We start from the raw sequence: 15403 nt of genomic DNA, 5'->3' as shown, positions 1-15403 counted from the left end.
CAAAGCCTCTCACAGGGTCCTACACAAAACATCCTGTTAACATTACTGCCTCAAGAGCCTTCCTTCCTCCGCCAATGGACACTGATGAAACGTTACTTGTGTGAAGAGTGGGTGTGCATGCATCCATGCAAAGAATCACATTTTTGCCCTCTTGAACCTTCTGGTTAAACTTTTCTACTTGAGTTGGGGATCTCCATTCAGAATGTAGGGCAGGAAACCCAAAAAATAGAGTCGTCTGATGTACCGGAGAAACTATATCTCCAAGGCGCCCGAGAGTCGGGACCAGCTGTGACTGAGGACGCTGACTTTATGGGTTCAGTATGATTCAAACAAACTAGTTGATTCAAAGCGCAATTCAAACACTAAAGACAAAGTTGTGTATAGCCAAAGACTTTTCAGTCCAGTTGGCAGCCATCTTGGCAATGCCCCCAGGCAGTTAATTCTGGCTAACAAGGCTCCTGACCTAATTAACTGGGGGAAAAGGCAGAACTCTACTTTAAATGGTCACAAGTCAAATCTGATAAAAAACACCTAAAATGTTTGGTGACTTTGCCTCAAAATATCATAATTATATAATTTGCAACATGGCATGTGCATGGTTTCACAACACCGACTTCTTTTTTGGCTCAATCCAGAGTGCTGTCACGGTACACCATCAGCTCACCAAATCAGCTGGAAGTGTTGTGAATCTCAACCGTGCGCTACCGTCAGTGCAACAACGTGAAATGTTTCCCAGACTTTTCTATTAAAAATAAATTTGAGCGTTTGTCTCCTCTCTACAACTGTACAACTGTTCTGGGTGGCCACACTTCAAGGTGGTTTGAAAAGCCTGTGACGATTGAGAGAGTTGGAGCACGATTAATAGTACAGCAACAACAACACGTTGCACTTCCGTCAGGGAACGATTAGTCAGATATTTAATTGGCAGAAAAATAATCCGCAAATGTGAGGATTTGATTTTTTTTTTTCATATGCAATAGTTAACTGAACAGTTCACTGAACTGAGTTTGGACTGTTGGTCAGACAAAACAAGACATTTGTGGCTAAATGCTGGGAAACTGACCGAAATGAAAGAGTGATGATGAAAATAATTGTTGGTTGCAGCCATAGTAGTAGTGCTTGTTGTACTGTTGGTTTCAGTTCTATAAATTTTGGGATGCGACCCCCCAACGGCTACATCAAAAACATGTGGAGGGAGGTCGTTTCGTGGTTGAAGGTGGCCTGAAAATCCTGCCATCCTAGAGAGAGGAGACGTGATTGAAAGTTCAAATGGGGATAACGATGCACATTTTCTGACACTTTCTCCTTGAAGGCTTTCATGTGTTGCACATGTGGAACGTGGTGGAGATGACTGTGTGAATAACAAAAGACAGGAGTTCAAATCCTGCTGTCTTACCTCGACACACCTGGCCAGTCACTGCGTAAGTGAGCGTGAATGTCAGATTGATGTGTATAGAGAGGGGGTTTCAGTTGCTGTTTAACAATCAGATAAGCACTTGGGTTGAAGCACACTGAGACCTTTAAGGCTCCAGTAAACTCGGATGGTGATCCTCTCCCCTCGCACATTTCAGATTGTGGAATAAGGAAGTCTGTGTCCGTGTCCTGTGTCCGAGGTCAGGGCTTGATCATCTTTCTCATTCATTCCACAACTATTTTTGTCACTTGTTATGTTTACAACCGAGTGCAACATTATGCACACTTTCCAGGAGATACTGTCTAAAAATATGAATCGCTATCTCCGTATTTAAATGATTATCGCGTCTCTCCTCCCTCCACAACGGCCGGCTTTTCATCCCGCCTTTAAGCGTGGCTGTTGTATCAATCGTAAATGCATTTACCTTCCGATGTGGTTCGTCAACATGCAATGCTCCTCTAGCATAACCTGGCTCTGAATCACAGGGGCTTTTGCAACTGTTCTGACACACAACACATCCAATTGAAACTCACTTGTTTACAAACGAGAGGAACGTGATCGTTTTGAAAATAGCAAATTAAATCTCACATGCAAAATACCTTGAGAACTCTATTTTCAAAAAGTAGGGGAACTCCACATGTGAAGCGTCACATGGAGACGGATGGTGGGAAACAGCTGTACAACACGGGGGCTGGGGTCTGGTTCAAAGAACTGTAAGAGTCCCGTGGGTCGGATTTGGATTCATATTAAACAGGAACATATTTTCTGAGATGCAGTTGAGATTGAGAAATTCTGTGTCAGATGGGAAACTTCAAGGAGTGATGTATGATTGGTTATGGCTTCCTTCATCTTTTTTTTTTTCATGTTGAATCAACTCTTTAACTGCCTCATTAAACCACAGCTTATAACTGATGAAACTGACTCCTTTTTATCCTTTCAACAACTTGTGTGTGCACAGATGGAGATGTTTTACCAAAAAGTCATCTGCTGGTGGCGATGCGTCACAGCCAAATCTGAGATATTTTGTATTTATCGAGCCATCCATGTGAGCAGTTTGTTTATTTGATGGTTAACTTTCCTACATGGAGCACATGGATAATGACAAACTAAATTTAGACTGCTGTCCTCCATCATCCCTGCCTTGGAGCGAAGCTGCACAATACACAGAGGAGCTGAGCTGTGTCACACGCTTTTAATTAAGGCCCGGCCTAATCTGATAAAAGCGGGAGACAACGGGCCTTTTCATCACACCCGAGAAAATAAGTTTTCATCGGAGAGTCTTGGGTATGATATTAAACGTCTGACAGAGCCACTGACCGTCTGACATTCAGCACAAACTGTGACAAACAGAAAAGAAAAACACACTCACGTGCTGCGCAAACACACTGCACACATGGACTCTGCATCATGCGTGCACTTTTCTTTCCTTTCATCAAGCCTACATTTTCTAACCTGATGAAAGAAAAAGTAAAGTAGGCCAAGCAGAGTCAGTAGTTCTGGAGAGAGAGGATCGAAAGTCGTTTGATGAAACATCTGTATGCTTTTATGTCAATTTGTAAGATTAAGGTAAAATACAAGTGAGGGTGTTTATGTGTGTGGGTGCGTGAGAAAAACAATAAAACCATTTATGTGAAAAAGAAGGGTTTTTTCCTTGCAAAGTGGAAACAGTGAACTGTGATGTCAACAAACACATGGAGCAAACAAACTCATGCACATTTTCAATTTGCACATAAGGTGGCTGAGGTGGAAAAGTGGGTGTATCAATCAAAACGTGCAATGGAAACAGACTTCAAGGGTTAGTTCACCCCCAAAATAGATATTTTTACTCATATATGAAGTGCTATCTCTATCCAAACAAGAATCAGGGCAGCCTAGCCCTACTGTAGGTGTCTACGCACAAAATGGAGGGGTAGGGCTAATTGGTAGGGGCGGTGTATTTGGACTAGGCAGTAATGGAACTAGATGGGACACTCAAAGCGCCAAAAAATACATGTGAAAAATTCATCAGCAATGTCTCTTTCCAGAAATCATGACCCAGTTACTCAAGATAATCCACAGACCTTGTTGTGAGAAGTTTCACATAGAGACTATTACCGACAAAGCCTTAAGATCTGTGTGGGGCGATGAGGAGACTGTAACCTTCCTCAAATACATGACACCAACAGAAATGCAATATCACGTATTTCTTCACTTTGCTACAGACTGTTTATCCATCACAACGTATAGTCTAAATCACTTTTTGGTCCATGAAGCGGACACGAGTTCAGTCTGAACAGCATGTGATGCGTCTGACGTAAACACCGATCGCACCGTGTAATGGCTGTAGAAAGATGACACCAGCCACCACCTATAAACCTCGCTTTCACTGAGCTATTTGGTCTGCCCACCGGGCTGGACTTTCCCCACAAAAATGACGATGGCATGACGACACAAAGAAAGCAGGTCTGCCATTACAGAACCAAAACAGGAAGCAGCATTTTCCCCTGGTCACTATCCCCAGGTGACAGTGAAACAACTGGAATAACAGTGGAAACTCAAAATTAAATAAAAAGGACCAGCTGATGGAGGAGGCAAAGATAATGAAGAAGGAGAGTGGTAGTCGGTTACCTCCCTTATATGTGTTCCTTCTTGCTAGTGGGAGTTGAGACAGAAAGTAACAAAACCTGCCTACTTACAAATACAATACATGGCACTGTGATCTGGGTTTCTAGGTCAAAATGTGATTCTTACACTTGTGTTTTTTGTTTGGACAGTAGCGAGGCAAACATGGGAAGCTACTAGACTGGCACACACATAAAAGCATGTGGCAGTCTCATTAAGGAGAGTATTGGTTGAAGTTATTTAGCAAAATATAGGCACACCATGGACCATATTCAAACAACGGCCATTCTCCTCTGACATCTCTCTGAGGGTAGGAAGCTCAAATGTCATACAGCTGTGTGCCAGGTTGTAAGTCCTGTAAACATGGGGAATCTGACAAATTGTTATAAATTCAATGCTCCCTGCTACTGAATAGGATTCATTTCTAAATATCATAACACATCTTGGACACAAGTGAAACCTACTGTACGTAATCAAACAGTGATGTTAGCTCGGAAGTGGTTGAGTGCTAACTCTAACTAACTAATGGGTTATCAAATATGTTGTTTTACCTTAAAATATGACCCGATATCCCTCCACATTTTCCCTTCTCATCATCTTTTCAGTTGCCGATCAATCAGGAAGTGGTGAATTGATAACAATTGGTCAGATTCGCTACGTTTATGAGACTCGCAACCTGAAGCAAAGCATGAAAACTAATAACAGTCCCTGCTTTTGAGTTTCCCACCCTGAGTGTGATGTATAATAATAAAAAAAAGACCCTGTGTGCATAAGGTCTATGACAAATATACTCATAAAGCTCAACAAGTGATCATCATGCCTGCAGAGGTCATGACCCCACCCCTAAATCCCTGCAGGGTCAGGGGTCAAGCAAAGCACAACATGAAATGCCAAAACTGCATTTCTGTCTGTTCCTTTCACAAAAACAAAACAGCTGGCATTCCCTAATTTCACCCAGTTCAACCAGAAGAAATTGCAACATGAGTCATTTCACAAGAAACTGTTTTGGGGCTGTGCTGTCATTTACCAGCACACAGAGCCAAGAGCCCTCCTCCTGGAGGAGCTCCCCCACCCAGACACTCCCACGGTCTGCGTGCGTCTGCTGCTGCTGCTGCTGCTGCTGCTGAGCACTTTCAAGCAACACAAACCGAGCTTGGAGACACTGTTTGCTTCATTTCATATCTTAATTGTCAACAGGCTGAAATCAGGCAAAAATCAACAACAGGTGTCGGGAGAGGGGGAACTTACCCCGTGCGCTCCTGAGGCGAGGATGGCGATGGAGACGCACAGAAGCAGCAGCCTGCAGTCAGTGAACATGAGAGCGTTAATGCTGATCCCTCTACACTGCAGTGTGGTGATGATTAGCAGTGAAATGTTGTGCTCACCTCAGACCGCTCAGTGTTGTGTTGTGTTGTCCTTGCATGGTCTCGCTCATGCCCGCTCAGACTTCAGATCCGCTCCGCTGTTCCCCTCGCAGAGACACCTCTACAGCATGACTGCCCGACCTGAGGCACAGCAAGACCCCCAGCGTTAGTGCTCCCTGTCCACACGAGCCTTCACATTTAACTTCAGTGTGTAAAGAGACCTACAACTTTATGAGCTTTGCTGTTTTTTTATAACTCTTTCAAACTTTGAGAACCTCTCTCAGATCAATTTCAAATGACAAATCACCTTTCAAGAGCACATGTGGTTAATTTATAATCTCAATGATAAAACGCGTTACTTACAGTCACCTCAGGCTCGTGCGCGCTGGTCGGATGAAGGAACTAGTTGACGCGCGAGGGGGGAAAGAGACGCGCAGGTTCCCGTGCTGAAAAGTTTCACAACCGGACACCTGCGGCACCCAAAAAAAACCCCTCAGATATCTCACAAAAACACACCAAAGTGCACCGAGTTGTCCCTCTCCTTACCGAGAAAAGTCAAAGTGTTTGTATCGGCAGGGTTGAGTCCGTTTGCAATGGGCGAGGGTGGTCGTTTTGGGGAGGGGGGTGTGGTTGCGCACAAACAAGACCAAGTTGCATTGATCACCTCCTCATATCGTCTCGGACAAAGATGCGGCCAAACGTGCTGCCCGCGCTCCGCCGATAAACCCGCTTAAGCGCACGAAGAAAGAGGACGAGGAGCGGCCGACAGGTGGTTCTTTTCGCGGGGCACAGTGTTTCCAGAGCGCACCGCCACCATGCTGTTACCGCCCGGCGCACTGCTGCTGCTGCTGGCGGCTCTCTACTGCAGCGTAGACCTGACGGGGGCTGAGGTAAGCGGGGGAAGCATCTGTAAATGTCTGGGAAGCTTAAAGAAATAACTTTTACGCAAACTTTATCGACTTAGTTAACGTGCGTAACTTTCTGAGGAGGATTTTTAGACTTGCCTCTGAAACATAAACTCTGCTGTCTGTGTGCAACCAACTCTTCTCCTGTGACCAGTTTAACTCTGTTAACTGTGTCCAGCCATGATTACATTAAAGACACACATTTCAGTCTTTGGGCGCCACTGAGACACATTTATCCCAGATTTCTGTATTTTTCGGCTCTGTTGTGTTTTTTGTGTATTGTCTCACACTCTATCAAACACTCCTGAATACTTTGACTTGAATCTAGTCCCAGTCCAGCCTCCTCCACCTCTGCTGGAGAGGAGAGGGAGGGAGGGTGGGGCAGAGTGCCTACAGTAGCTGAAGTGTGTGTGTGTGTGTGTGTGTGGTCAGTATATGCAGTTCACCATTGGTATGTTTAGATAATCTAGTTAACTTTTTCATGAATGTGCCTCTTTTGACAAACTTGTTATGGTGTCCAGCTATAGAGGAGATATCATTTTATCATAATATGGGTACAAAAACTCAAGTCATGCTTAACTAATGCTAGACTCATGATTTGATGTGTGAATTAATGTGATGTATCATGAACTTCAGCCGTGCACCTTTCTGATCTAGTCGAGATGGCTCTATGATGAGCGATGACTTCATAAATGAACTGATATGTGATCATGTTAACTGGATTTTCTTACTTTCATAATGTTCGTTCCAGTCATCAGATTGTCTTCTGTCAGCCTGTGTTCATCCACGATGCAAAGTGGTCCAATACAAATGAGCTAAAATGAGATATTAAGAGTCATCAGGGAGAAAATGTCAGAAAAAGCTGTTTTTATTATTATAAAGGATTAATACTGATTGAACTTTACTCAAAGTTCACAGTAGAAAATTTTGTTTGATCATTCACATGAAACATGTTTCTAAATCTTTTAAGTGCTAAATGTAAAGAATTATTGTTTAAAACATTAAAAAAATCACTAAAATTATCAACAGAATGTAAAGAAATATCAGTTTTGTCATTATGACGTCTATGTATTGCATTGCAGAAATATCTACATAAGTTAGCATGCTAACCAGCTAGCCGCGACCTGTCCCAGTCCAAAGCTCCTGTTCTAGCTGTGTAAACACCAACACTTCCCCGGTGCTCTGAGCTCCCAGTCGGGACCGCTAGCTGCATGACTGATTGAGCTAACTCACTAACAGCAGCTACAGTTAGCAGCAGTTAGCTGTTGCTCTGGTAGTATGCTGCCCCCTATTTTTTTTGAGGATGAATTTCACAGATGGATAATTCTTACATGTTGCACCATTAATTAAAATTTTTGTTAAAAACAAAACTTACAACTAAAATTATCAACTGAATATGAAGAAAAAACAGTTTTGGCATTATGTCAAAGACATCTATGTATTGTGTTGCAGAGATATCTGGTGAAGTTAGCATGCTAACCAGCTAGCCCTTAGCCACTTTGCACCTCAAGAGGTGATAGTCTGATAGTAATCAACAACAACAACACGTACCCTGGTGCTCCGAGCTCCCAGTCTGGGCAATTTGACAGTTGGCCAATTCTTACATACCGTAACTTTAAGGAATCTAAAAAAATATATAAAACATTTAAAAAACGTTCATTTATAACTGTAAGCCCGAGGTAAGTCTAACTACCTAGCTAAACCAGCTATGATTTCAACCAAAATGGACTTCTCCTCAGAGAGACAGAAGTGCTGTCACCAAACTGTATCTGTACACCTCACTGTGTGGAAATCAATCCAATAAAGAGCTGAGGCCTGGTGTAACTCTCAGTGGTAATATAGGGCACTGTTTTCAAGAAGCCAAGCTTTTGGTCAGTTAACCGTTAACGGGGCAAATGTTTGACATATGTGAGTTTCCCAGCCAGAGTAGGTGGTATCACACTATAAGATGGAACTGGCCCTCTTTGGAAACTTTTCTAGATCCAGTTTCCTTGTTCAGAAGTTCATAACCCATGAAGGAGTTAAATGGGAAACAGCAGTGGAGGAGAAAATCTGCTGCTTTATGTTTCCCCTGAGAACTGAAGCGGTTTAGAGTCTCCGCATGTTCCTGTACGTTGAGATCCATCTCCACTGTACGGTGGCCCTGAGGGTCTAAACAGAGCAACATTACAAAAAGCACAACATTTTCGGAAAAACACGACCTGTTTTCTGAAATGTTGCTGTGTTGAGACCCCTCAGGGCCGCTGTATCATTGGGCTGTTTGTTGAATTTCACATGGTCACCTTCTGCTGAAAGGCTTGTCAGATGTGGTGCGTTACATGGAAGCATTAGTGGACTTTTCAGCAGAAACATCACTCAAACAGAGATCCAGATAAAGTGGAGGACACGTTGGTGGACTGTGTCAAGTGTTAAGATGAGGACAGGCTGTGAATCAGTTAGTATTATTGCACAATGGAGCAATGTGTGATGTTTCAGACTAAATTAACAGCTCCCCAAGAGAGCCTGGCGTTATCATGAGGGGAGTTTCTCCATCTTCCGGTGTGTTTTTAAGGATATATTTTCAGCTGTGAGCTATCGTCATGGAGCAACAGCAAAATCATAACTTTTGGAGAAATGATTCATAAAAGTGATTTCAAGAATGACATGTGAGCCACAAGTTAATATATTAGATTGCTCAGTTAAACCTACTCTGAGTCATGCATGCATCTGTTCTCCCGTTTGTTCTGACTTGGACGTCCCTTTCCCCTGATGTTTTATCGACCAAACAATCATTACTCACTTTATTATTCACAATAAAATGCATTACTCCTTTCAAACTGAGCTTTGATTCAGGGACCTGCGTAGGATAGAAGCGTATGATGACATATCAGGTTAAACAAAGCAACAGAGCTGACTTGTATCCACTGCCTGCCTGCATTTAGTAGCACAAACACCAGACTGAGTACAGAGTAGGTGTATATCTGGCTGAACATCTTGTAACTGATCAGATGGAGCCAATGAAATAGGAGTCATTCAACTCTCTGGATTTATTGTTGTATATTTTCACATCAATCCTTGGGAGGTCCACGACATGACGTCTGTGATCCCATTATCCAAACGATGACGCATGTACACTAAGTTGAAATGCAGCAACCTTCATAAATGTGGAAAGAAATCAGTGTCCACAAGGTGCTTCGGTGTGTTTATTATCTTGTTTGTGTCTACACGCACAGGGACACGATGTTGTCAGAGCCTCCTGTTTGGTCTTCTTCACAATCACTCGAGCTAAACTAAACAATTCACGGTCAACCACAAATTAATGCACGCATACACAAATGTGATAACCCTGAGCCTAATGTGGGTCAGATTGACCTCAGAAAAACAATAATACATAGACATGCAGCTGCTTCTGAAACCACAAAACCCTTTATACTACTTTTCTTTGGTCACATAAGTAGTACTTCTCCCCAAGACCAAGTATAATTGCTGGAGTTTAAGCATGAAGCAGCAAGCTGATATTTAGATCTGTGCGGACCTTTGCTCTCTTTTAGTTCACTGCATCATCTGATCCCGAGTGAATTGGTCCAATGTTTGTATAATATCAACAGAATAGAGTTTGTCTCCCTTGGCGGTCATTTAATCTGGTCAGAATGAGTCATTAGTAGCTCCTGGAGGAGGAGGAGGAGGAGGAGGAGGAGGAAGGGCAGATTAACAGATTCCTGGAGTGAGAGTTTGTGTGTGGGATGTTGGATGGATGGAGGGATTGGGAAAGGTTGAAGCTGGTGGGAAAGACGTGCTCCTGCTCGCAGCTTGGCCGTGATGTTCCAGGACGGGGTGAACCCCGGGGAGGATGAACATGGAGGAAGCAGCAGTGAGAGCCGTTAATCCTCGTCCAGCCTGAGGAATGTGTGTATACCGTCTAGAGTCATTATCAAGACATGATCTGCTGCCCAAAGTGCAGACAGGACTGCTTGTAGTTTGGTTTAGGTCTGATCCTGTAGACCTACCTCCTCCCCATCGCCCCCCCACAGAGACAACAGCTGACCCTGTTACTGTGACAGGCCACCAACCGAGCAATGCACCCTGGGAAGGCACAACCTACCTAACCCCTGTCCCCCCCAGCGTTGTAAAAATGCCTACATTTGGAAGAGTTGTGATTGTGTTTCTGTCCCTGTATTTTGACAGGCGTGTCTGGGTGGCAAAGATAATTCTCCCCTGACCTTGATACTCATGCAGTGTGGCAGGTATGCCCCACTTTCCTGGGAGTGTGTGTGTGTTTCACTGTGTGTGTTCCCTGTGTGTGCCAAGTGAGGAGAGGATTAAACAGTGGTTAAGCAAGGCAAAGCCCTTTCCAATTCCCTGTGGTCTGAGCATCATCTAGAAAGCATTTACATTTTTTCACAGCTGCACTTTACTCTCCACACGTAAACCGCCTCTTTTGTCCCACGCTAATATTTAGTGCACATGAACAACCTTCGAGATCGGTTACTTCCCCGAGGTGTGTTGTTACGGTGAAAGTGCTGTTTAGCCGTTTAACTGTGAAATTGGTGAGTCATAAATGTCATTTGCGGTTTGGACGGAGGATGGTGTAATGGATACGTGTGTCTGAAAGGGACGTGGGAGTTGGAGAGTGATGGAGAGATGGAGGCTGCAGGAGTACAGGAATGTGGGTCGGAGCCAGAGATGATACCCCGTGACAAATCTTTTCGGCTCACTATCTGGCCGTTGACCTGCGCCTTCACCCACTGCCGCCAAATCATCGAACTGATGGAGGATAATAAAGACAGTGATGATGGTGTCATTAGATTTATGACATTGTGTTTTGTTTTCTGCATCGGTCCACATGGAGTGAAGTGTGAAGTTTTGGGTCTCTCTTCGTTCAGCTGTTCTCTCTGTCAGCTTTTGGCCTGAAAAAGCTTCAGTCTTAGTGTCCTGCTCGAGATGCAAAGGACAGGTGCAAGACAAGAGGATAGTGTTAAGTTGAGGTTTCCGTGAGGGACAATGGAGGACAATGCAGACAACGTCCTGGTCTGTGGCTGCTCTGTGTTTGTGCTACCTTACAGGACAGTGCACTTCAGGGTTTGGGTGAGTCTGTTAATGATCTGACCACATGACTCTGGGAGACTTTGCGCAATTCTTGGTTTAAGTTTTGTTCAAGTTACTGCATCTTATTTGCGTTGTATGCAGCAGAGAGTTTAGTTTAGAAATGCAGAACTTCACTGTTTTCCATCTGATTCCAAAATCTGAATTTATGTTTGGTAACATCCAGAAATGTTGAATAAAACCAGTTTGGATTCTCTGATTTCAGATCCTTCAGATCAGTGATTGGTTGTTCAGGCTGTGTTAAACTAAAAATGTATTTATTTTTTCTTGTTTCACCTGACACTGTTGCTGTTTCTGTTCCAACCTGAACTCCGGTGATCTGTGGAGGTACCTGAGCATCTCACACAGAAAATCCACGAACCCTCTCTTGCTTTTTTGCTGGGTTTGTGTGTATGTGTGTGTATGCTTGTAAAAATACCAATGGCAACAATCATAACACTCACTGGTCATGCACTGTTTCTATTTTTGTCATTAAAGTGTGTCTGGTTCCTCTTATATAAATAACCATGTAGAGATGGATCTTCAGATAAACATCATAGTGCTTGTGTCTTCACTCTCTGACAGACATTTCTGCATGACGCATTTGCCTTTTAAGTCATTAACTTGCTTCTCATGCAGTTGAAGACGTATTTCAAACAAAATCTCTTTCTCAGACATAAAAAGACGATTTGTCCTTATAAAAATCCATCCGGACAAATTAAAGATCAAATCTGAGATGGCTCACATAAAAAGCTGTTGTTTGATACCAGCCTGCAGAACTGAGTGTTCCTGAACTGCAGTTACATCAGCAGGTCGGTCAGGCTGGTTGTGCTTTGACTATTAAAGATCACAGGTTGAAACCCTGGAGAAAAACAATTGTTCATGGATCAAGTTTTTGGTTTTAAAATCAGAAGAAATGTGATGCTCAAGCTTTAGCTTTTTTCCCGTCAGGGCAAAAAGCTGCTTCACTCTTTCCTCTACAGCGAGACCAAGACCAACAGCTTTGTTTTTCTAGCCTGGCAGAATTGCATTCTTGTGTTTTTTTTTGGTTTTTATGGGGTTGTAAAATGTTCTCACCTCACCTTTAATCTAGCCTACAATCATAATTCAATCAAAGAGCTAAAGAAATGTTAAGTGTTTGAGGCAAAAACAAGTACTAAAGTCAGGAGGACACTTGAGATAAAGTGAGGTCATGAGTTGAGACCTGACACAGTTGGACAGGTTCATGGAGCACGAGCAGGTGGACCCTCTCATTTCCTTTATGACAACCATCCCCCGATCACACCTCCCCCTCTTGTGAGACACAAAATTGAGGACTTTTCCACAGTCAGGTCCTCTAGCTGAACCATCTCTGGCCTATTAAACTCTTCTTCCTGCTTCTGTTCATTTTTAAAGTCCCAGCAGTGTATTTCTAGCTTTTTGATGCTTCCTACTTTTGTTCTGGACAGTCCTTTTTTCATCAAGTCAAACATCTTGACATGCTACATTTTTATTTGCAAACTTCCCAATTTTCTTTTGAAGGCTACTATATTTTTTGGGGTTATTTTTCTTCCAGTCAAACTTTGAAACTCTCCTCACTCCTCATATCACCTTCAGTAAACATCCACGGTTCCTTTGTTCGAGAAACAAAGTTGAATTCCCAGTTGAGAACTGACCTTTTAGTTGCATTAATCAGGGCTGGATATCAAACCTCAGTGCCCTTTGAGTACTGACTGAAATGTGTCCAAAACATTGTGTGTTCAAGTGTCCGTTGCGTCGTAGGCTGGCATTGTATTGCTGATTTCCTGATCAAAATTATTAAAAGTTTCTAATTTCAGACTGTAATTAATATCGAATCCACACTCCAAACCAACAGGGGGCAGTATATCACCAAAGTAACAGATAAATGTTGCTAACTGTAGCTGCCATTAGCTAATTAGCTTAGTTAGCCATGCAGCCAGCGGTCTGGACTGGGAGCTCGGAGCAGTGGGGGCATGTTGTCTCAGGAGCTTTGCACATTGACAGGCCTGGGCTAGCTAATTAGCATGCTAACTTCAGTAAATATCTTTGCAACAAAACGTAGATGTCATAAAATATAAACTGTTAAATCTTCACATTCTGTTGATAAATACAGTTAATCGTGGGTTAGTTTAACTCAAATTCTTACATATAGCACCTTTAATGCGCATTGATTTTGTAAAATGGTTAATAAGGACCCAATGAATAAACAAATAAAACTGAGTTAGTGATGGCAGGGTGAATACTGGGAAGCTGGATGTGGCCAGTGCTGCAGAGACACCACATGATATTACAGATGACACAGGCACATGCTTCATATTTGTCCCATTTAAAGTTAACTGATTAATGCTCTTGCCAGAATGAGGCGTGTGTGTGCCGCTTTTCAACAAGTCGGAGCATAAGATGAATGAGGACATGTCTTATTTCTGTCAGCTGGACATGACAGTGACGTCTGAAGTGGTTTGATCTGGTTTTTAACTCTGTCTGTGCCTTACAGCTCACACACACACTCTTCTGTCCTAATCTCAGCTGAGCTAGAGTTACTCTGCATGTTTACCAGGCAAGGTCGAACTGGCACTTAATCCACAGAGGAGGAGGCCTGATAGAAAAAGCAGATCATGAGTCAGATCCGACTGTAATTCAGAAGACCTGTACATCATACCTCGAGCTTTTGAAGCTCCTTCCTGGAGGAACAGATGCTTTATCCATCTCCTCCTGAGTTTATGTTGCTGCTCGCGGTTTTGCTCCGTCGACTCTCAGGACAATGAGGATTGTTCCTTTATGTAGCTGTTATTCTACTGAAGTATTCCAGAAAAAAAGGGTTAATCTGATAACATTGAGACGGAAGTAAGCTAAGAAGGTCACATGACTTGGTTCACATCAGTAGAAGAGGAGATATGCCAATCTTTCAATGCATAGTTGAGTCCGGGGACAGATTAAGACATTTTTGACTGATCTGTTGTCAGGGTTCGGCATCTCTAAGGCCTCAGGGCGTGGACATCTTGACGTCACAGTCTCCATATGTTCAAACGGCGGTGACGTAAGGGTGATGAAGGAGATAAGGCCTGATATGGCAAAAGTAGAACAATAGAGAGCAGCCCTGTTTATTAGATAGCTATCATCTAAAGTGTGTGGTATGGTAATGGGGCTAATGACCTCCATTTGTTGCAGACGTGAAGTGGACGGATAAAGGCCATCCTCTCTGGTGCTCTGAGATTTCCTCACATTCTCACACTTATTCTTACTCCCGTTACGGCCTTAATAAAGTATCATATAAAACCCGGTGTGTCTGATGTCAGGGATAATTTTATGAGGGGGTAATTTCCTCATCGGGAACCAACATCAACATATGTGCTGGAAAAACCTTTGTTAAAAAGGATGTGAAGTAGAGCTTACATGCACGTCCTGTACATGTATACTCCCTGATGGATGCATTGTGTCTCCCTGTGTAACAGTGATGGTACGGCTTCTTCTTTGTATAAATTACTAACTCGAATGCCAGATGCTTCAATGTAACATGTGTGTTTTTTAAGAGAGCAAGATACTTTTGTTTTAAACCAAGCTAGCGGCATGGCTCTTGGGATGGCAGTGTTGGTCGGTTAGTCGGTCCGGATTGAAATATTTCAACAACTACTGCTGGGAGAATTTTTACAGACATTTGTGTTCCCCAGAGGATGAATTTGGTGTTTCCCTGACCTCCCCTCTTCTGCTACCGGCAGGTCAAAGTTGTAACTTCCCATCATCTACTTGTCGGATTGGGGCAGAGTGATTATAGACACTCATGGTCCCTAGAGGATGAACCCTACTGACCTCGGTGATCCTCTGACTTTTCCTCTAGGGCCACTATGAGGTTCAACTTTGTGGTTTTGTTTTTTTCTAATTAACAAAGGTTACATTTACTTTGACTGTAGACTCTTTGGTAGAATGACTTCCTTCACTGCTTTTTCATGAAATTTAATGAAGAAAGCAGAGGAAACCAAATGGGAGAAGTTGTGAGTATGGGAATGGTCCGGGTTGGTAGAAAGTCACAGAGGTCATTCCTTGTCCTCACGTGCCGACCT

The 15403-nt window shown here is 43.1% G+C and overlaps 2 protein-coding genes across 3 annotated transcripts in view; one reads left to right on the top strand and one right to left on the bottom strand.

Moving 5' to 3' along the window:
- Positions 1 to 5929, bottom strand: part of col4a2 (collagen, type IV, alpha 2) — a 62718-nt gene extending 56789 nt beyond the window's left edge. For both annotated transcript variants that reach the window (XM_084361914.1, XM_084361915.1), the window contains exons 1-3: positions 5743 to 5929; positions 5401 to 5520; positions 5264 to 5315 (exon numbers count right to left, since the gene is read on the bottom strand). In XM_084361914.1, coding sequence (XP_084218040.1) covers positions 5264 to 5315; positions 5401 to 5450 — 102 coding nt within the window. In that variant the 5' untranslated portion in view covers positions 5451 to 5520; positions 5743 to 5929. The remainder of the gene's footprint in view (positions 1 to 5263; positions 5316 to 5400; positions 5521 to 5742) is intronic.
- A 125-nt stretch (positions 5930 to 6054) lies between these two features.
- The window catches only part of col4a1 (collagen, type IV, alpha 1), a 42051-nt gene continuing 32702 nt past the window's right edge, over positions 6055 to 15403 (top strand). Inside the window, exon 1 of the mRNA XM_084361916.1 lies at positions 6055 to 6269. Coding sequence (XP_084218042.1) covers positions 6195 to 6269 — 75 coding nt within the window. The 5' untranslated portion in view covers positions 6055 to 6194. The remainder of the gene's footprint in view (positions 6270 to 15403) is intronic.

This window comes from Pagrus pagrus (assembly GCF_965226575.1).
Source record: "Pagrus pagrus genome assembly, chromosome: 9".
NCBI classification, from domain to species: domain Eukaryota; kingdom Metazoa; phylum Chordata; class Actinopteri; order Spariformes; family Sparidae; genus Pagrus; species Pagrus pagrus.
Note: the sequence above shows the minus strand (reverse complement) of the source record. Positions and strands in the feature narration are given on the sequence as shown.